The 22,691-nt window shown below is 42.4% G+C and overlaps 1 protein-coding gene across 3 annotated transcripts; it reads right to left on the reverse strand.

Annotated features, from left to right (window-relative positions):
* Positions 1 to 1,099: 1,099 nt before the first annotated feature.
* ELOB (elongin B) lies at positions 1,100 to 11,547 on the reverse strand. 3 transcript variants are annotated; one of them, XM_067469953.1, is made up of 4 exons: positions 11,431 to 11,547; positions 4,670 to 4,804; positions 2,955 to 3,063; positions 1,100 to 1,471 (listed from the first exon to the last, which is right to left on the reverse strand). In XM_067469953.1, the coding sequence occupies exons 1-4, from the start codon at positions 11,500 to 11,502 to the stop codon at positions 1,362 to 1,364; spliced, it is 426 nt and encodes a 141-aa protein (XP_067326054.1). In that variant the 5' UTR covers positions 11,503 to 11,547; the 3' UTR covers positions 1,100 to 1,361. The 3 variants fall into 3 exon arrangements, with proteins under 3 accessions (XP_067326054.1, XP_067326053.1, XP_060636579.1); XM_067469952.1 differs by having other exon boundaries at positions 1,100 to 1,474; positions 11,431 to 11,541; XM_060780596.2 differs by lacking the exon at positions 11,431 to 11,547 and adding an exon at positions 11,224 to 11,350 and having other exon boundaries at positions 1,100 to 1,474.
* Positions 11,548 to 22,691: the final 11,144 nt, after the last annotated feature.

The raw sequence follows: 22,691 nt of genomic DNA on the forward strand, positions 1-22,691 counted from the left end.
ATAGCTTCCTTAGCTTTAGGTGGAAAGAGCAATAGTTGGGTGTTATCTGCATATAGATGGCACCGCACTCCAACACTTAGGATGACCTGTTAATTAAGCAAATGTAACACACTCTAGAGAAGTAGCCTGTGTTAGCCTTTGAGGGAATGATAGGGAAATGTGTGGCCCTCCAAATACCATTGGACTGAAACTTCCATCATGATTCACAATTGACTGTACTGATGGAAGGAACCATCCACCATGAGCCAGCATGGTGTAATGCAGGCATGGGCAAACTTTGGCCCTCCTGGTGTTTTGGACTTATTTATTTATTTATGACATTTATATGCCGCCCTTCTCACCCCAAGGGGGACTCAGAGCGGGTTACAAGGTATACATTACATACAATATATTATATTATTAGCATAGTACAATATCAGCATTAAACATTGCTATATTGCACAATACCACTATATCGTAATATTACATGTAATATAAATATATAATTATAGTATCATATTATTATATTGCATTACTTTATTATATTATAAATAGTATATGTATATACAATATATTATATTATTAGAATAGCACAGGAGACAAGGTGGAACTGTCCCCTGGCCCCCTCTCTCTTCACTCTGGCCCAGTGACAGTTGGTGCTGGGGGGAGTTGTAGGAATTGTGGGATTTGAAGCCCAAAACACCTGGAAGGTCAAAGTTTGCCCATGCCTGATGTATGGTTTGAGTGGTGGTCTAAGGACTCTAGGAAACCAGGATTTAAATCCTTCTTGGCTATGGAAACCCAGTGGGTGATCTTTGACAAGTTACACTCCCTGTCTCAGGCAGGCAATGGCAAGCTACCTCTGAACAATCTTGTCAAGAAAAGACTCTTAATAGGTTCCCCTTATGGCCACCGTAATTCCCAAATGATTTTGAGGACACACAACAAATAATATGGGGAGGGCCACACATTGCCTCATTCCTTCAAGGGGACAACAAATTGTGAGCTGTCTTAAGATCTGAATACTGTACAACAGCCTTTGATGAACTAATTGTCACATTACAATCCTTCAAAGCAGGCTCCCTTTATGTTTCACAGCAGAGGTCCACAACACGTCAGAAAAGGGGGAAAAAAACAGCTGAACCTTTATTGTTTTCAAAACCAAAGTGAAAACAGAGCTCCGTGTGATGAGTGGGGAGGGGCTTGGGTGCGTATGGAGTCTTGCTTAGAGAGGGAAGGAGGAGAATGGGAAGCTGGATTGGTGGCAAGGAATAGTGCCATGTCTTTCTCCGCACTGGAGGATAGAAGAAGGGTGCATGGGGGGGAAGGAGGAGGAGAGGGCCGCCGCAGGTTGTGCTGCTCACTCTGCTGCCCTCGGGGCCTCACTGCACTGCCTGCTCATTTGCACTGCTGCTGGAGTCCTGGGGCTTCATCACATCTGGGAGCTCTGGGGGGCTGGAGAAGGGATCGATGCGGAGGGGCTCAAAGGCATCTTCTAGGAGAGAAAGAGAAGAGACAACACGGTCAGTTCCTAGCTGCTGTATAACTGGTTCTTATAAGTCCAAAACCAAAGATTCCACAAATCACAGTAAGTTCAAGATTAATGCAAGCCCACTGTGATTCTAATTATACTTATATGAATAAATCAATTGGCACATATTTAAAAATAATACAATTTTCTGCCCACATTGTCCTCAAGACTTAACATTATTCTAGAAGATCAAAGGTGGAGAGCCAAACTGAAAAGTTCTTCATCTCGACTTGATATTATCTTCTTCCACTGACTTCTTTTGCTGGGTAACACTGGATCAACACCAGCTAACATCAGCAAGTCCCAGCCTAGCTCAAACTATAGAACTCCCTCTCAAGTGAAATTAGATTAGCCCCATCCCTCCTGGCCTTCAGAAAAAAAGGAAAAACTTGGCTATGGGACCAATTTTTCAGGCAGTAAGCAATACAAGGAATGATCAGGATTATGTGATTTTAACATTTATATTAATATGTGTTTAACTCCACATTTTAATGTTTAAATGTCATTGTGTTTTTATGATTTAATTGATATTTTATTATTCTTTTATGTTAGGTTTTTATGTATGTGAGGCATTGAATTTTGCCATATATATATGTTGGAAACTGCTTTGAGTCTGCCCCTGGGGTGAGAAAAGCAATATATAAGTGAAGTAAGTAAGCAAGTAAGTAAATAAAGTACTCTAGCTAGTGTATCAGGAAAATATTTGACTTCCTTGGAGAATGGCTGTGTGTGGCAAAGCCAGTACTCCAACCACATTGGCCACATGACTTCTCACTCTGCAGAGCAAGCAAGCAAGCAAGACATATTCTTAGTAACTGACTGGCGATTCCTCTCCTTGACAATTTCCAGTTATGATGCTTGGTAGAAAAGCTTTGTGAAACATGCGAGTAACCTATCTGGGCTGAATAAGGCCCTCAAGCCAGAGACTGCTGGATCCTGACATCAGACAGTTGGATGCAGGTGAAATTATTAGAGCATCTCTTTGACTATTTTATTTTTATATGTACTGCAGATGCAGCAGAAAAAAAGGAAGCAGGTTGTTTCATCACACCAGCTAAGAAACCAGCTTCTTTTGGCTCACTCACTGTCACCTAGTAGCAGCCATTCCATCAAATATCCTGGTTTCCTATCTGCTTGTTTAACAAAAACTCCACTTAGATGTCACCCATCCCTTTCCTCTCTCTGTGACTTGTTTCTTTTTGTGCTGTGCTTTAAATCTCAACCTGTCTGGTTTTATATGAGGCACTGGGAATTTTACCAATGAAAAGCAGGGTCATTCTTCCTAAGCTCTTCCATTGTCAGAACTCCTCCTGTCCTTTCAAGTGCAGCCGAGGAATGAACATAGAGAAGGCCCTCTTCAGTGGAGGCACCCCAGTGTTGGACTCTTGAAAGATAGGCCATTCTTCTGTGAAAGCACTATTTTCTGTCACATGATACCACTTACCACTGGCTCTGAAGGCCAAGCCAACTGTCGCGGGGGCCTGGGGTCGCGCTGTCTGACTGGTGAAGCCGCAATCTCCGAGAGTTTTGCTGTCATCCAACAGCTGGTCCTCCTGGACGATGAGGTCATTTACAAAGAGAAGAAAAACAAACTCTTAGCAACACATATAGATTTCACTGAAGTAAAGGTTTCTCTTAACATTAAGCCTAGTTGTGTCTGACTGGGTGTGGTGCTCATCTCCATTTCTAAGCCAAAGAGCCGGCATTGTCCAGCATTGCATGTTTTCAAACTGCTAGGCTGGCAGAAGGTGGGACTAACAGCAGGAGCTCACCCCACTCCCTGGATTCAAACCACCAATCTTTCGGTCAGCAAGTTCAGCAGCTCAGCAGTTAAACCTGCTGCGCTACCAGAGGGCTCCCAGATTTCACTAAACTGGTCATCAAACATAAGTTATTCCTGGGATGCACTGGTCAGAAACAACACACACACACACACAAAGCCATCAGGATTCGGTTGCGTCTGTTTGTGTGTGTAGCAAGGAAGTAGAATAGAGGAATGAAGAATACAGGGCAGAAGAAGGCTCTGAGGCTAGCAAAGGTAATTCATGATTGACTGCGTGGCAGACCAGAATATGCTGCATTGAATATATAGTCACCATGTTTGGTGATCCAATACATTATGCTCTTGAAGGATGGTAGGCAAGGGAATCTGCCTGTACATTGGCAGTGACATCACCTTAAGGACTAATGATGAACGAAGTTTTCCTGATGCTATTTGCATCATAGTTGACAAGTAGAAATACACCTAGCCCCCAAAAGAACAATACCAAGGGGAGAGTAGGATGACAGATGCCCAGGTGCCCTTGGTTCTGTGGTGACTATCCCACAGAGATAGGCAGCAAGGGATGGAAAAAGCAGAGACCTGCACAGAAGAAACTACAGTAGGCCTGCACTACTTGTGCCCCTCCAGGTGTTTTGAAATTCAGCTCCCAAACACCTGGAGGGCTACAGGTTGTATAGGCCTAGACTACAGCATTAAAGAAAGGCTTACAATGGCCCTTTGATACTCACTGGAGTTTGGTTCCATGACCCGCCCCAGCAAGGATACCAAAATCCTTGAAAGCTCAAATTCCATGATAAACGATACCATATAAAAACCGTGTCCTTTATATAAATTGGCAAAGATCAAGGTTTGTTTTTAATCTCTAGCACAAGATTAAAAAGAAAGAAAGATGATTTCTGAATCCAAAAATCTAGCCAGACTGAATTACCATTTCATTTGAAAGGAGGAAGTGGCATGGAGAAACAGTACATGTATGAATCGTTAAAAGGCTGCCTAAGTCCAAAAGGAACCTCCCAGCCCTAGCAAGCATCTCATGTTGTATGTTGAAAAGAAAGGGTTTTAAACATGTTGATTTCATTTGTAGGCCAGCTCTAGCTTCATATGTTTCTAGTTTCCAATCACTGTTTTATAGAAATACATTTTTGATAAGTAGGTGCACACTTGTTTTCCTGCTGGAATACATACATACTAATTATATAGCATTTAGTTTTTATGACGGTTAAAAAGCGAAGTCTGAACTTATCTCAATACACTTACAAGAGCAAATATGGAAAGCATTCTGAGATACACTTAAAGACAAGCCAGCCCCAATGTCACACAACAATGCAAGGGAGATCACCTTGGGCTATTCTCGCCACTGTAGGTTTCTATCATACCTTATACAACCTCTGTTCTTCTGGGGGTCTCTTAAGAATCCCCTCAACAATTCTTTTCAGCTCATACACTGTACTGGACTCCTTGGCGTCTGTGAAGATGGTTGTCTTGTTATGTCGGATCATTAGAAAGACGTCCTGTGGAGGGGGAGCAAAGACCAGCAATAGGTGATTAATCTGACCAGTACACAGCATGTAATAGCTGAACACATTTTAGTAGTACAACAGATGCAAGCTATTTATGGCTTAAAATATAGAGGTGTGTGCATGGAACATTCAACCTTTCAGGAGACACCCTATCTGCTTTCTTGAAAGCAATTTTATCTTTCACAAGTTTCCCAGTGAATTGCTATTTACGAAGCTGAGTAAAATCTCTTATTTACAGAAAACAACCTAACACCAGATCCAACTTATTTGTTGAAATAATCCTGTATTGTCTGCTTTAGCAGGCACAGGTTTTTTTCTTTGCCTTCTATTGGAGGCACCAAGATTTCATCATGGGTGTTTCTGAATGTAAAGCAAGTTATTTACTACTGTGTCATGAGTTTGAGACCCTGGAGCTATTCACAACTATCTGACCCAAGTATCTGTAAGATGCTAGCACAACCGTACAGAGAAAGACAAACAAAACACCAGAGCGACAACTCCCCAAATAAGGGGAACTGCTTGTACATATTATCTTGCTCACAGATAAGACTGCAATGATTATATTCAGCCCGAGACATTTGGTTGGATCTGTACATGCAGCAGAAGATGGTGGAATAAATGGTACCATCAAGACTGCAGGTGAAGAATTTTTTTTATATTTATTTTACTCTATCCTTTGGCTTCAGAGGTACTCAGAGCAACTTACAACAATTAGCAGAATGTGGGATCCTGTCTGCAGGCATCTAATCTAAATTTAGGCTATGTCACACAAATGATAAGATATGAGGAAGGAGAAGAAAGTTCAGGTGCCAGTTCTTATAGCCATCTGGATAGAAATAGCTGAGGTAGCCTACTGGAATAGCTGTCAATGAGAAAAGAGAAGACCACTGAAATGCTTGCAGCCTCTTCCTCCCCCCCCCCCCCAATTTCTTCGTTAAGTGGCAGAGCCCAACACAAATAATGTATCCTTCTGATCTGTTTGATGACAACTCCCATCATCCATTGATCATGCTAGATGGGGAGGTAGTCTAGCACACCCAAAGGGCACTGGGCTAGAAAAAGGCCACCTGAAAGCTTGGGCAGGCAACCTTTAGTCCTCCAAATATTTTGGTTAAAAAGGCTCATATCGCCTTGCCATTGGGTATACAGGCAAAGACTGATAGTTTCTAAAGGCCAAAGCATCTGTACAGCCCATGTATTCCCATTTCTGAAGGATGAGAAAAACCTTAGAACAACTTTTTCTTGCCAAGCTCTGAGGTGCTACAAATGGCATCTTGTTTTAAGAAACTGCTTATGTCTGGATAGTCTTATCCCCATTATGTACAAAAAACTAAATGCACCTGGTATTTTGGCATGCCTTTGTTCCCAGAAATATACTCCAATACAATTTTGACTGGTGTCCCACACATTTTCTCAAGTATTTGTCAAATGTAAATCAGGTATGAGAAATGCCAATCAATTTATTTTAACCTAACCAGTGAATCAGACACGTCAGATAACTTGTAATCTAATTTCTTTCCTACTTATCAATATTGGCTTCAGCTGCCACCCAAAATTTCAGAACATAGACCTAGAGCTAAGAAGATATACTTTTCCTGGCTACATTAATCCAAAAGATTGTGGGATTTGAAATTAAACCAAAATCTCTCGACCCTCATTGTGTGTTCATCTAGTTAATATCTGTCCTTATACTATATCAAGCTATTAGCACAAGACAGCAGAAGTTGACATTAAGAACAGCCACAAGGCCTTCAACCAAACAACTGGGCCAAGATGGCATAAACAAACTGACCTGGACCTGGCTCTCTAAATATTTTGGACTTCAGCTCCCAGAAGCCACATCAGCATGGCATATGGTAAGGGACTGTGGGAAGTGCCCTGCAAAACGATGGTCTAGAATCCCTCATCCCTGAATTCAAGTGTAAAAGAAACCTCAGGGAGACTTAACTTCTCCAGAAGGCAACTTGCTAGTTCACCCTAAACTACCTCACAAGGCTGTTGTGAGAAATAAACAGATCTGTGTGTTAAGGACAGGACTACATTATCCTGAGTTCCAATGATGGAAGAATAACAAATGAAATAAATCCATTGTTTCCCTCTCAGAATGTATATAGAATACTCTCAGTTAACCGACACCCATGGAGATTGGTGGATGCCAGATAAATGTAGTTTCTGGTTACTTAAGAGTTACTCTTAAAAATAGATCCAATGCTACACCCCATACTATATCATATCAAACAGTCATTAAAAGTAAACTAACACAAACACGGACAAACTTAACTTAAAGTAACATAGTTCTATCATGTTAAACCTGTATTTTAATTCAGATAGGTATTGTTTCTTTGATTTGTTTACTGGTTGCTTGAGAGTTCTGGTTCACTGAGAGTTGATTTTATACCTTTTAAAATCTAATAGCAGCTACAGTGATTCTTTGAAGGTTAAGTAAATATGTTTATATGAAAGAATAAACATTACAATAACAAATAGTTACAAATTTCATACTACAATTTTACACCAGGTTTTCAAATGTCAGCCCTATTTAGTCATGCACTGCTTGCATGTCTGAAACACAGAGTTGTAATCCTCGCCTATTTCGTTTGTAATTTTGCAACACTATTAGAATCATTACTGCTATTCAAGAATCATAATATTAACAATAACCACAATCATTCACATCCCACTTTCCTTTCTCAAAAACAGTGGTTCCCAGTCTTTGGACCTCAAGGTGTCTTTGACTTCAACTCCCAGAAATGCTAGCCATCTTACTAGCAGTGAGGATTTGTGGGAGTTGGAAATCAAAAAACATCAGGAGGCCCAAAGGTTGGGAACCTCTATAGGCTCAAATACCCCTTCCACACAGCTGTATAAAATCCACATTGAACTGGATTATATGCCAGTGTGGACTCAGATAATCCAGTTCAAAGCAGGCTTGTCTGCAACAAACACCATAACCTCTGAGGATGCCTGCCATAGATATGGGTGAAACATCAGGAGAGAATGCTTCTGGAACATGGCCATACAGCCTGGAAAACTCACAGCAACCCAGTGATTCTGGCCATGAATGCCTTCAGCAACACAGTCTACTGGCTGTTAGAACTGTGGGAGTTGAAGTCTAAAACAACTAGAGGGCCGAAGTTTGCCCATACCTAGAACCCACTGCTGGTTTGAAAACAGAGCAAATGTCCAGGAAGACATTTCCACCTTGTCTCCTGACTATGTCATTAGCTAGGAGCCCCTCCCCCGAGCACCAACCACTGCTCTGGGCCAGAGTGAAGAGAGAGGGGACCAGGAAGACAGTTCCATCTTGTCTCCTGTGCTATACTAATAATATAATAAATACATTGTATATACGTATAATATTTATAATACTATAATGCAATGCAATATAAAACAAAAAATAACAATATTATAATTATATATTTTGTGTTACATATAATATTACTAATAATATTACAATATAATGGTACAGTAAAAGGTTTTTCCCCAATATTAAGTCCACTCATGTCTGACTCTGGGGTGTGGTGCTCATCTCAATTTCTAAGCCGAAGATCCGGCATTGTGCGTAGACACCTCCAAGGTCATGTGGCCAGCATGACTGCATGGAGCGCCGTTACCTTCCCACCAGAGTGGTACCTATTGATCTACCCACATTTGCATGATTTCAAACTCCTAGGTTGGCAGAAGCTGGGGCTGACAGTGGAAGCTCACGCCCCTCCCCAGATTCGAACTTGTGACCTTTTGTTCAACAAACTTAGCAGCTCAGTGGTTTAACCCACTGCGCCACCAGGGGCTCCAATATTTATATGCTGCCCTTCTCGCCCAAAAGGGGACTCAGAGCGGCTTATAAGATATATATACATACAATATACTATTAGCATAACACAATATCAGTATTATATATTACTATAATGGTATAGTACAATATAGTAGTATATAATACTGATTTTTTTATCGTGTCAGTATCAACCAGACAATTGTATTACATTTTAAACAAATTTTTAACAAATAGACAAAACAGAGTTTGCAAGCTTGGTAGTTGATTAAATGTCCTTTGACCATTATCTGGCCACTTGGAGTGCCTCTGGTGTTGCTGCAAGGAGGTCCTCCCTTGTGCATGTGGCAGGGCTCAGGTTGCATTGCAGCAGGTGGTCTGTGGTTTGCTCTTCACACTCGCATGTCGTGGATTCCACTTTGTAGCCCCATTTCTTGAGGTTGGCTCTGCATCTCGTGGTGCCAGAGCGCAGTCTGTTCATTGCCTTCCAAGTCGCCCAATTTTCTGCGTGCCCAGGGGGGAGTCTCTCATTTGGTATCAGCCATTGATTAAGGTTCTGGGTTTCAGCCTGCCACTTTTGGACACTCGCTTGCTGAGTTGTTCCAGCGAGTGTCTCTGTACATCTTAGAAAGCTATTTCTTGATTTAAGTCGTTGACGTGCTGGCTGATACCCAAACAGAGGATGAGCTGGAGATGTCTCTGCCTTGGTCCTTTCATTATTGGCTGCTACTTCCCGGCGGATGTCAGGTGGTGCAATACCGGCTAAACAGTGTAATTTCTCCAGAGGTGTAGGGCGCAGACACCCCGTGAAATCCTGTGATAATGTGGCATGTCTCATTAAGAGCCACATCTACTGTTTTAGTGTGGTGAGATGTGTTCCACACTGGGCATGCATACCCAGCAGCAGAGTAGCATAGCGCAAGGGCAGATATCTTCACTGTATCTGGTTGTGATCCCCAGGTTGTGCCAGTCAGCTTTCGTATGATATTGTTTCTGGCACCCACTTTTTGCTTGATGTTCAGGCAGTGCTTCTTGTAGGTAAGAGCATGGTCCAGAGTGACTCCCAGGTATTTGGGTGCGCTGCAATGCTCCAGTGGGATTCCTTCCCAGGTGATCTTCTAAGCTCGGGATGCTTCTCTGTTCTTGAGATGAAAGGCACATGTCTGTATTTTAGATGGGTTGGGGATCAGCTGGTTTCCCCTGTAATAGGCAGTGAGAGCACCTAGAGCAGTGGTTCTCAACCTTGCTAATGCCGTGCCCCCTTAATGTTGTGCCATATGTTGTGGTGACCCCCAACCATAATATTGTTTTCGTTGCTACTTGATACCTGTCATTTTAGTACTGTTATAAATCGTAATGTAAATATCCGATATGCAGGATATATTTCCATTCACTGTAGTAAATTGAGTACAAATACCCAATATGCCCAAATGTGAATGCTAGTGGGGTTGGGGGGGGGGGGATTGATTTTGTAATTTGGGAGGTGTAGTTGCTGGGATTTATAGTTCACCTATAATCAAAAAGCATTCTGAACTCCACCAGCGATGGAATTGAACCAAACTTGGCACAAAGAACTCCCATGACCAACAGAAAACACTGGAAGGGTTTGATGGGCATTGACCTTATGTTTGGGAATTGTAGTTCACCTATATCCAGAGGGGCACTGCGGATTCATGCAATGATGGAACTGGACCAAACTTGGCACAAATACTCAGTATGCCCAAATGTGAACACTGGTAGTCTGGGGAAAATAGACCTTGACATTTGGGAGTTGTAGTTGTTGGGATTTATAGTTCACCTACAATCAAAGAGCATTCTGAACTCAACCAACAATAGAATTGGATCAGACTTCCCACACAGATTCCCAATGACCACCAGGAAATACTATGTTTTCTGATGGTCTTCAGCGACTCCTTTGACACCCCCTCACGACCCCCTCAGGGGTCCCGACCCCCAGGTTGAGAAACACTGACCTAGAGCTTCGGAAAGCTTCTGTTCTACCATCCCAAAGCTCCCTGCTTGAGCAGTAATGGCACGGTCATCAGCATAGATGAAACTCTAGTATCGGCTAAACAGTAATTTCTCCAGTGGTGTAGGGCGCAGACACCCCGTGATAATGTGGCACGTCTCATTAAGAGCCACATCCACTGTTTTAGTGTCTGATATTGTGCTATGCTAATAATATATTGTATGTATATACATCTTGAAAGCCGCTCTGAGTCCCCTTCAGGGTGGGAAGGGTGGCATATAAATACCATAATAAATAAATAAATAAATAAATAAAACAAATGAAAAGGCATACCTGTGTTGAAGGAGGGGGGAGAAAATGGTCGCCATTGACAATACTGGGAAAAATACATAGTACAAAAGAGTGAAAACAGAATATAAACTGGGAATTCAGAGTCTGTGGAAGAGGCTGGAGGTGTGTGTCTGTGTCAGAGTTCAGAAGGAGAGAGGCAGGATGAGGAGGGGAAAGGGAACGCCTCACCTGAGTGGAGAGACCCAGGTGAAAGGGAGGGAGGGAGGGAGGAGGAAGTGGCTGCCAGGAGCTTGTTTGGCTTCTCCTTCGGAGTGCGGCCTTGCTTTGCTAGCGACAGCCTCCCCGCCCCTCCCTTGGGGAGCTCCCCCTTGGACTCACCATTTCTGCAGGAGGAGCAGGAGCAGCGACCTCTCAGCCCAGAGCCCCCCAGACAGGAAGAAAAACCAGCCAGAAATCCCCCAGGATCCCAACATGCACCGCAACCCCGGTTTCCACAAGGAAATAAGCGACTGCGCAGGCGCGCCCGGAAGGCCCAGGAGCGCTTTCATGGCGGAAGGAGAGCCTGAGAAACTGAAAGGGACTCACTGGAGGCACCAGGGAGACCATCGAGATTGGGAGAGGCGGGGCCGGTGCCGGCCCGATTGGACTCCCTGCCATCTTGGGAAGGGAGCGCTACACCGCAAGGACGCTTCCTTCCACTTCGAAATCCAACGCCTTCTAACGTTTTTCCAACGGTCTCCCCTGGTTTTTATAGCCGCAGCGTTCCATCCTGTCTCCATGGCAACGAAGGGAAAGGCTGTTTCCGCCATCTTGGGGAGGTCAAGAATGTACCTTTTTGCCCCATTAGGGCAAATCGGAACGACGTTGCTTGGTAGCCATGTTGGGAAGGTCGCTTCCGGTCTGATCCGTATGACGTAACCGCTTCCCTCGAATGCCTAGCTTAACCTAGCTTTAGGGAAAGGGCAATCTGAAGCCGGCGTCGCCATCTTGAAAAGGGCATTAAGGGCGGGGAAGAGCCGCCATTTTGTAGTTCAGCTAGTTTTTTTTTTTTGTAACTGTGAAGAGTTTTGTTCTTGTATAAACACTTTAGTAACAACGTGGATTTCTAATATCGTCCTATATCTTCCACACAGCCAGCATATCAAGGCATATACTCCACAATATCTGCTTTGAACTGGATTTTCTGAGTCCGCACTACCATATAATCCAGTTCAATGTGGATTTTATACAGAGGCCTAGTCAAGTTTATTCTGCATTAGCTAACCAGGCATTTTCCATTAAAACAGACCATTTTCCTCTGTCCATACATATAAGTCCACGCTCTGGTTACATCCTGCATAGACTACTGCAACGCTCTCTACGTGGGGTTGCCTTTGAAGACTGCTCGGAAGCTTCAAACGGTCCAGCGCTCGGCAGCCAGGTTGCTAACAGGAGCGGCACTCAGGGAGCATACAACTCCTCTGTTGCGCCAGCTCCACTGGCTGCCTGTTTGCTACCGGGTACAATTCAAAGTGCTGGCTTTAGCCTATAAAGCCTTAAATGGTTCTGGCCCTACTTACCTCTCCGAACGCATCTCCTACTATGAACCGACTAGGACACTAAGATCATCTGGGGAGGCCCTGCTCTTGGTCCCGCCTGCATCACAGGCGCGCTTGGCGGGGACGAGAGACAGGGCCTTCTCAGTGGTGGCCCTTCGGCTGTGGAACGCCCTGCCTGCAGAAATCAGATTGGCCCCCTCCCTGCTGGCGTTTCGGAGGAAAGTGAAGACCTGGCTGTTCGAACAAGCATTTGATTAAACAGTGTGATTGAACATAGGAATACGGAATAATGGATGACGAGACTGGATTCTGATTTTACTGTTGAGGCGCTAATGATTGTTATACTGATGTTAATTATTTATGTGATAATTGTTTTTAATTGCCCTATACTTGTGATATTTTGTACTGATGTTGCTCACCGCTTTGAGTCGCCTGAGGGCTGAGAAAAGCGGTATAGAAATAAAGTAAATAAATAAATAAATAAATGTCAAAACATGTATGTTGTTTGTCTTCTCACAAAAAGAAAGTCATCTGGCCCAATTCAAGGTGCAGGTTTTGACCTACAAAGACCGGAACGGTTTGGGACCTGCCTACCTTTGCGACCGCATTTCCGTCTACGAAACCACACAACCTCTTCGATCTTCTGGAGAGGCTTTTCTCTCGTTCCTGCCTGCATCGCAAGTGCGACTTGGGGGGACGAGAGAGAGGGCCTTCCCTGTGGTGGCCCCCCGGCTCTGGAATTCACTCCCCAGAGATATTAGGCAAGCCCCCATCCTGGCAATCTGATGCTTTTTCTGTTATGCTTTTGTGTTGTATTGTGTTTACTGTACGGATGGGCGTGGCCTCATGTAAGCTGCCCCGAGTCCCTTTGGGGGAGGTGGAGCGGGGTATAAATAAAGTTTATTATTATTATTATTATTATTATTATTATTATTATTATTATTATCTTCACCCTCAGCAAGATGGAGTGGATGAGGGATTAGAGGATATCCAACCCCAAATTGGGAAACAAGTCATCCAGGAATACCTGGCCGCTCTAAATGAGTCCCCAGGGCCAGATCAACTACACCCAAGAGTACTGAAGGAACTAGCGGAAGTCATTTCGGAACCATTGGCAATCATCTTTGAGAGTTCTTGGAGAACAGGAGAAGTTCCAGCAGATTAGAGGAGGGCCAATGTGGTCCCAATCTTCAAGAAGGGAAAAAAGGATGACCCAAACAACTACCGTCCGGTCAGCCTCACGTCAATACCAGGCAGGATTCTGGAAAAGATTGTTAAGGAAGTGGTCTGCAAACACTTAGAAATAAATGCGGTCATTGCTGATAGTCAACATGGATTTATCAAAAACAAGTCATGCCAGACTAATCTGATCTCTTTTTTCGATAAGAGTTACAAGCTGAGTAGATGCGGGGAATGCCGTGGATGTAGCGTACCTGGATTTCAGTAAGGCCTTCGACAAGGTCCCCCATGACCTTCTGGCAAGGAAACTAGTCCAATGTGGGCTAGGCAAAACTACGGTGAGGTGGATCTGTAATTGGTTAAATGGACGAACCCAGAGGGTGCTCACCAATGCTTCCTCTTCATCTTGGAAAGAAGTGACGAGCGGAGTGCCGCAGGGTTCCGTCCTGGGCCCGGTCCTGTTCAACATATTTATTAATGACTTAAATGAAGGGCTAGAAGGCAGGATCATCAAGTTTGCAGATGACACCAAATTGGGAGGGATAGCCAATAGTCCAGAGGACAAGAGCAGAATTCAAAACCATCTTAACAGATTAGAGAGACTGGCCAAAACTAACAGAATGAAGTTCAACAGTGACAAATGCAAGGCACTCCACTTAGACAGAAAAAATGAAATGCAAAGATACAGAATCGGGGACGCGTGGCTCAAGAGCAGTGCATGTGAAAAAGGTTTCGGAGTTCTCGTGGACAGCAAGTTAAACATGAGTCAATAATGTGATGCGACGGCAAAAAAAAAAAAAAAAAAAAAAGGCCAATGGGATTTTGGCCTGCATCAATAGGAGCATAGTGTCTAGATTCAGGGAAGTCATGCTGCCCCTCTATTCTGCCTTGGTGAGACCACACATGGAATATTGTGTCCAATTCTGGGCACCACAATTGAAGAGAGATATTGACAAGCTGGAATGTGTCCAGAGGAGGGTGACTAAAATGATCAGGGGTCTGGAGAACAAGCCCTATGAGGAGTGACTTAAAGAGCTGGGCATGTTTAGCCTGAAGAAGAGAAGGCTGAGAGGAGACATGATAGCCATGTATAAATACGTGAGAGGAAGTCACAGGGAGGAGGGAGCAAGCTTGTTTTCTGCTGCCCTGGAGACTAGGACATGGAACAATGGCTTCAAACTACAAGAAAGGAGATTCCATCTGAACATGAAAAGGAACTTCCTGACTGTGAGAGCCGTTCAGCAGTGGAACTCTCTGCTGTGGAGTGTGGTGGAGGCTCCTTCTTTGGAAGCTTTTAAACAGAGGCTGGATGGCCATCTGTCGGGGGTGCTTTGAATGCAATATTCCTGCATCTTGCCAGGGGGTTGGACTGGATGGGCCATGAGGTCTCTTCCAAATCTATGATTCTATGATTTTATGATTTGTACCATGAAGGCTCCTGCGTAGCTTGATCGATCTCCCCAAACTTGGCACTGGACATATCCTTCATTGTCCAGCTTTAAAAGATCTGAGGGCTTTGAACTAAAATAATTGCCCCTTTCAGGTCCATAACTGAGGAAAATGAAAGGAAGGAAGGGGATTGGCTGTTGGTAGGCTAAAGGGCCCTCTGTGACCTCACTGGGAAAGAAAGGGAGCAAAAAGATTGGCTGCTGCTAGGTGATCTGTGTATGAGGGAGAGAGAAGGATCATATAGTCCACTCTCAGAATTTTCCTCCAACATCAGAGTTCAAAAGCATCTATCTTCCTTCGCTCAGCCTTCCTTATGGTCCAGCTCTCGCATCCGTAGGTTACTACGTGAAATACCATCACTTTAACTATGAAGACCTTCATTTCCAGTGTGATGTCTCTACTCTTCACTATTTTACCGAGATTGGTCATTGCTCTCCTCCCAAGAAGGAAACGTCTTCTGACTTCCTGGCTGCAGTCTGCGTCTGCAGTAATCTTTGGACCTAGAAATACAAAGTCTGTCACTGCCTCCACGTTTTCTCCCTCTATTTGCCAGTTATCAATCAGACTGGTTGCTATAATCTTAGGTTTTTTTTATGTTTAACTGCAACCCACCTTTTAAATTTTTCTTTCTTTCAGCTTGGTTAGAAGGCTGCTCAGCTGCTCTTCGCTTTCAGCCATCAAAGTGGTATAATCTGCATATCTAAGGTTGTCAAAGTCCAGTATAGATAATATGTAGTTGTGAGTGATAACAGAAGTCAGTAGGGAAGTCTAGCATATCTGGGGCTAAGCACTGAGTCCCGGATATGTATAGTCTGGATTCTATCAACGGGAGCATGGAAGCTTCTTAGTGAAAACAGAACTTTCATCAATGGGATGGGTGTTTAGCAATGTTAGGATAGAGAGGAAACAATCAGAGACAGCTAATCACCTCTCAACAAAAGATTCCCCCAGGCACTAACAAGCCACACCAAAAAACTGCCAGGCCATCAAATGCTAATCAAGGTGGCCAGTTGAAAAATTCACACCTAATTCCAACAAACAAGAGTTCTTTGTCCCACCCTGGAAATTCCACAGATATATAAACCCAATTTTCCTAGTTCCAACAGAACTCAGAACTTCTGAGGATACTTGCCATAGATGCAGGTGAAATGTCAGGAGAGAATGCTTCTAGAACATGGCCATATAGCCCGAAAAACCTACAACAAACCAATGTTAGGGCCCTTCTACACAGCCATTTAATCCTGAATGTCAAGGCAGAAAATCCCACAATATCTACTTTTAACTGAGTTATCTGAGTCCATATTGCCATATAATCCAGTTAAAAGAAAATAATCTGGGATTTTATTTAGCTGTGTAAGAGCTTAGCAAGAGCCTTAGTAAGAGATTTCTCAATAGAGAAATTGAAGTCTGTAAATGGGCTCATGAAATGCTCTAACGATTATGTGCTGAACTGCTTTCCCCATGTTTCCCGGTCTATTGTGTAGGGATTATGCAGATGGAAGTGGGTGGGTACGGGTCAGTTTTATATAACTTAATTTGACTGTCATATAATTCATAATTTGGGGGTTTCTTGATAACATTCTTACACATCACAGACTTTATGGTTAGCACAGTGGGTTAAACCGCCAGCTGCAGGACATCTTGCTGACTGGAAAGTTGGCAGTTTAAACTGCAGGTCGGGGTGAGCTCCTGTCATCAGCCCTAACTTTTGCTTACCTACCAGTTCAAAAACAGCCATGTGAGTAGATAAAAAGATACTGCTTTGGCGGGGAGGAAAAAGGCACCTCTGAAGACATGCCGGCAATTTGATTAGGAAAGCGTCCATGGATAACAGGCTCCTTGGTTTGGAAAAATGGAACACCACCACCTCCCCATAGCCGAGAAAAGCACAGCCTCCAGATGCCATAGATGAAAAAAAAGTGAGAAGCCTTGACTCTGTTTATTTACTGTCTGTCTTTGTTGTCAATGCTATCATGGCACTGAATGTTTGCCCTATATGTTCTCAGTAATCCGCTCTGAGTCCCCTCAGGGAGATAGAGCAGAATATAAATAAAGATTATCACCACCATCATCATATGCAGCCACTATTCCATATTCAAACAAAAAATCACTTGTAGGTAAAGCCCTGCAAAAGCTGCACCACAGAACTGTTGCAGAATGCTAACAGAGATAGGCCTGAGCATCAGGTATCCAAATTCCTATTAGTAAAGCCAATATTTAACGCACAAGAAGGGAAAGTCAGATGTGTAACTTATCAGACATCTACTCACATTGCTGTTACAAGATAATGGCAGACAGATGTGACTGCATTTATATTATCCTCCAGCAAGTGGCAGCAGAAGAAATACTGTTTTATATTTTCTAGCTTGCCTTCCATTAATTTGGCTTACTATGTACTGTATAACTTCTTCTGAAACTTTAGCTTCTGACCACAAATGGCGTCCCCTGAGTTTGGTGTTGGGATTATGAAAAATTTAGCAACAGTAAAAGGTTTCTGAATGCCTCTCATTTTTGGACATCTCTTTGCAACAACAGTATGGTGTTTACAGTGAACTTTGCAGAAAACACTTCATCTCTACTTTACAAAAAGGAAAAGCAAACTTTTTAGCATGCCTTGGAAATGTTGATTTATTATCAGTAAATGTTTTGATTTTTATACCTATTTTATATTCCTGTAATGACACAAAATGTCTTGGGCTGAAAGTGTAAGAAGGCCTGCTATATATGACGCAAAGGCAATGTCCCTCTTAACAAATCTTGCCAAGAAAACCCTCATTTAAGATTGTCTTAGGGTCATCTCAATTTAGAAAAAACTAACTCACCCACCATCAAATATATGATACTATGATAAAGGGTTTAGATAGATATACCCTCCGTTTTGCAATGTATTGAACTGCTCATCTTCAGCTCATAAACAAACAAAAATTGCAGATATGGAAATCATATGGTCCTTCAATTGTTGTTGGCCTACAATTCAAGCAGTCCTCCCCATTAGTAGTTAACTGATCAAGACATTCTGTAAAACTTCATATAGACTTTCAGTTATCTCAAGATCTTTGCTTATAAGCTTCTTTCAGTAGAATAGTTTGCTCACTTTTCTTAAATTATCTGACATGCATGATCAATATACCATTGTTAAACAAAAAGCATCTTGACCAGAGTCTATCATGATGTAACAGAATTGCATATTCAACAAAAACTGAATATGATGGATTGGTATGTACTCAGATTTTTAATGTTGCATTCACATTTTCTGTTGTTTGAAATTGTGATAAATGTGTGTTGCTCTCAGAGTCTGCATATTAAAGTTTCCAAATCCTATCACCGATCATAAATTCCTGTTGAAATTCTTCACCAATTGCAACTCAGTGTTTACCTTTTTATGTATTCATGTTTGAAAAACTGCATGGGACAGTTACCAGGGGCCTTTACTAAATTTCATTTTATTGATTTCCAGAGAACTTTCTACTTTCTTTAGGTCTTTTTGGATTCTATTTCTATCTTCCAATGTACTCTCCCAGTTTTGCATCATTATCAAACTTGATAAGGAGAGTAATGAGATCCTTCAGTCTAAAGTATATCTCTATTGATGATAACTCTGTGAACAAGGTTTTCTAATACATTTTAATATATCTGACAGCGTTCCCATCTACTGCACATTTAGACAAAATATTTGGGGGACGCTTGCCAACAACTTTGCCAAAATCCAGTTAAATGACATCCCGTATGTCTATAATTCTTGTCAGAACTGAAATGGTCCATTCTTTTCCTGTGAAAGCATATCAAGCCTTGTTGGTATGAAGTGCAGTGCTATTGTGCACATTACAAAGGTCACAACATAATGTACCATTGACAACAAAATTCTTTCTGTCAGTTTGAAATGCCAGTTCCTGGTGTTTTGTTTCTGGATAAATGGCGTGTTCAGTGTTCACTGGCCCACACCCTGGGCATGAGTTCAGCCTGCCATACAGTGTTATTGTTCTGAACAACCAAAACACAATCTGTATTCAAAAGATCAGTGTGTATCCCATGCTGCTCAGGATGTTTAGAGTTGTTGTCCAACCCATCTGAAGAACATCAGAATAGAAGAAAGTTAGTTTTGGGAAGCAATCTGGCTCAGAAGGTGTGATTCCCAAATTGGATGAAGTCCTATTGTCTTGTCATTTTACAAAGAATCAATGTGGGGATAACATTGGACTACCCTACAGGGTTGTAAAGAGTATTGAGATGATGGTTGTGGAGTCCTTTGATCACTTTAATGTCCTGTATTGAGATTATAGGTCTCCTGTTCAAGGTGGTGGCTCCCATGTCAGTTGATGTGTTTTGAAACAAATTTTGAAGGAGCTGTCTATAGCTCCTTTTAATCATTGCTTGAAAGTTCAAACTCAAACTCAAACTAAAATCCACTGTCCTATTTGAATGGATGCTACCACTAGCAGCCATCACCAACCATTTCCCCTCCGCATCCTCTTTGACTACCACCACAATTATGTATTTTTGCTGTGCCATTTCTCTCTCTTGATAGAATCTATCCATGTGGTCTTCCTCTTTTCGTATTGTTTTCTACGAGGGTTATCCGGAAAGTAAGGTTACAATTTTTTTTTAAAATACAAAGAGTGAATATATATTTTAAAAACTTACATGGATTATAGCATAAGTATTACATTTTTCCACACAATCATGATTCAGTTCAATACATTTTGTCATCCGTGGGACAAATTTTTGATGCCTGTGCCATAGAAGTTTCCCTCCATCTTTTTCAGCCACTTTGTCACTTTGATTTTCACCTTGTCATCGCCAAAAAAGTGTTTTCCACCCAGATGCTCTTTCAATTTAGTGAACAGATGATAGTCACTGGGTGTAAGATTGGGTCTGTGAAAGGGCTGACTTAAAACATATCAACCAAATGAAGTCAACAACTCTTTAGTTGCATGAGCTTTGTGAAAACTCCTACTGTCAGCATTCCATAATGTTGGCTTTGGATGGCTCTGCAAAGTTTCTTCATGGTCTCACAATATATTCCATACTCATTTTGTCACATGCTGTTTTGACATTATGTCCTCTCCATAAACCGATGGGCAGCATGAGCCAGCCAAGGGCAGTTGCTCTGCGTGGCCTACTCGCGCGTAAAGCACCTCGCGAGGTGCTTTACGCACGAGTAGGCTGCATGGGGCTGCGCCTCCCTTGGCAGGCTCACGCTGCCCATCTTAATTGAGAATATGGGTTGGCAATATATAACATGTACCATTTCAATGTAAAATATAGTCAAGGGGGCAGAGAGAAAGGAGAGAGCTAGAATAGTGAGTCACTCTGAATGAAAAGGCTCTTCTTGTCATCACCCAATTGTTTTCGGAAGGCCAGGGCAATTTAATAATGTTTCTGAACCAGATCTTGGTAGCGGGGCTAGATTAAGCGCTTCAGTGACTAAGGTCCATTCACACTTTACAATTATAATTCTTCTGCCCCAGCATTTGTTTTCTTAGCTTCATTGAACCTAACGGATGCTGCTGAGATTATTTAATATGAAATTTGAGCATTAGACTGTTATTTGGGTTCCTTGACATGTTCCTTGCAGTACTTTGGTCATAATCTGTAAACCCCAGTCCCAGGACCATTAATCAAAGGGCTCTTTTACACAAAAATGCGGAAGAAATCGGGATAAAGGGGTGCATGGCTAAATTATGGTTAATGAAAATGCATGAAGATTTGCATTAACAGCTGAAAAACGTGTTAAAAGGTGCGCTTAAAACCCATTTTCAGTCGAAAAATGTGCATATTTGCATGACTGTAAATCCCTGCTGTCAAGGAAAACACGCATATATCTGAATTTAAAATTCCGAAACAGCTGGTGAGGGTTGTAAACAAATGGCTCCACAGACACATAGGTGGCAAAATGAAAGCACGATTGGAAAGCACTTCCCATGAGAACTCTCTGCGACCATTTTCTGTTCTCATATGAAATTAAACATAGTTTGCATGTACACAGTGGGCACCAACATGGCAGGGAAGTGACCCCAAAGGGAATGGGGTTAAAGAGGGGAACAGTAAGGCAGCAGGAGGGTGAGGACAGAAATGACAAGAAATGTATGCGTCAGAATTGTGGGGGAAGATTTACTGGGACTGACAGTTCCGTATTTGGACTTGCTGTAAGGGACCACGATTTTTTGTCCCTTTTATTTGTCCCAGATTATGAGGCTGTCTGGAAGCACCCACAAACCACTGAAAGATCTGATCACAGAACTGGATTGACTTTGCAACTCTAAACTAGGTTACATTTAAAAAGCCCAACACCATTACAGTACAGTCAGCTCTACATATTCATTATAGTTATGAGCACAAAACTACAGTGAAAATAAAACAAAATAAAACAAAGGGAGGAGAAAAGCACATGAATGAGATAATTGCTATTTTTTAACCTAAAAGAACATCTCTCTAGGTCTTCCAGGATAACTCTGTGGTTAATTTCCTTTGGAAGCTGAACATGAAATTGCATCGAAGGACCTAGACTGAGGTTCTTAGATTCTTAGGGAGCCTTGTACTGCTGAACTGCTGACCTGAAGATTGGCTGAACTGCTGATCTGAAGGTTGGCAGTTCAAATCCATGAGATGGAGTGAGCTCCTGTCTCTAAGCTCCAGCTCCTGTCAACCTAGCAGTTAAAAAACATGTAGATTTATAGGTACTGCTTTGGCGGGAAAAAGCAAAAAGACGCGCCAAGCAATCTTGCTGGCCATACAACCAGGAAGTAACAACACAGGCTCCCTGGCTTGAACATGGAGAAAAATGCACCTCCCCAGAGCCAGAGATGAGTACTGCCTCCAGAAGTCGGAAATGAAAGGAGAAGCCTCTGCCTTTGTTTGTGTTTGTCTGCCCCATTGTATATGATTGTAAAAACATTGAATGTTTGCCTATGTATGTAAATGCTGTAATCCACTCTGAGTCCCCTAGGGGAGAATATAAATAAAGATGATGATGATGATGATGATGATGATTATTATTATTATTGAGAACATTTTTAATCAAATCCATGAATAACCAAATCCTCCAAAGTCAAATCACAAATGTGGAGGGACGGCTGCAATTTTTGGGAGAGGGGTTTAAGAAAAAGATCCTCATCATCTGAGTATCTAAGTCGTTGCTTGGTCAGCTTTTGTTGAAATCTGAATCTCCTTGGTCACATGCCATTGAAAGGTCAGTCCCAGCCCTCTTGAATTGTGTCTGGAAATAAATGAGTAGGTTGTGGTTCTTTACAAGTCTTGAAGGGAGGGTTTCAGTGGGTTTCTCTTTTCTCTTTGTTCTGATTTATAAACAGCACTGGGGAAATACTTGGCTCTTTCCACAACTGTAAAGGAGCAGGAACTCTCTTATTCTTTGTGTATTGAACTACTATAATATTCTTATTATGATTATGTTTATTTATACCCCACTTTTTCCCTCCACAAGGAGACCCAAAGTGGCTTTTCTCTTTCTCTCCTTCTGTCTCATACTCGACTCCAACCACCCTTCCACCACGAACCTGCTAGAGACAGAGGTGGGTGTAGAAATGGCTCATCTTCCCAACCTTGAAAGTAGGCAGATACGCATAAGATGCCCAAGGGTGTGGTAGGGAGGCAAATACCTTTAAGGGCTTAAGTTGACAACTTCTCTTGTATTGAGTAATACTCCTTTTCTATGATATTCTG

Source organism: Anolis sagrei, chromosome 6, assembly GCF_037176765.1.
Source record: "Anolis sagrei isolate rAnoSag1 chromosome 6, rAnoSag1.mat, whole genome shotgun sequence".
Taxonomy (NCBI): domain Eukaryota; kingdom Metazoa; phylum Chordata; class Lepidosauria; order Squamata; family Dactyloidae; genus Anolis; species Anolis sagrei.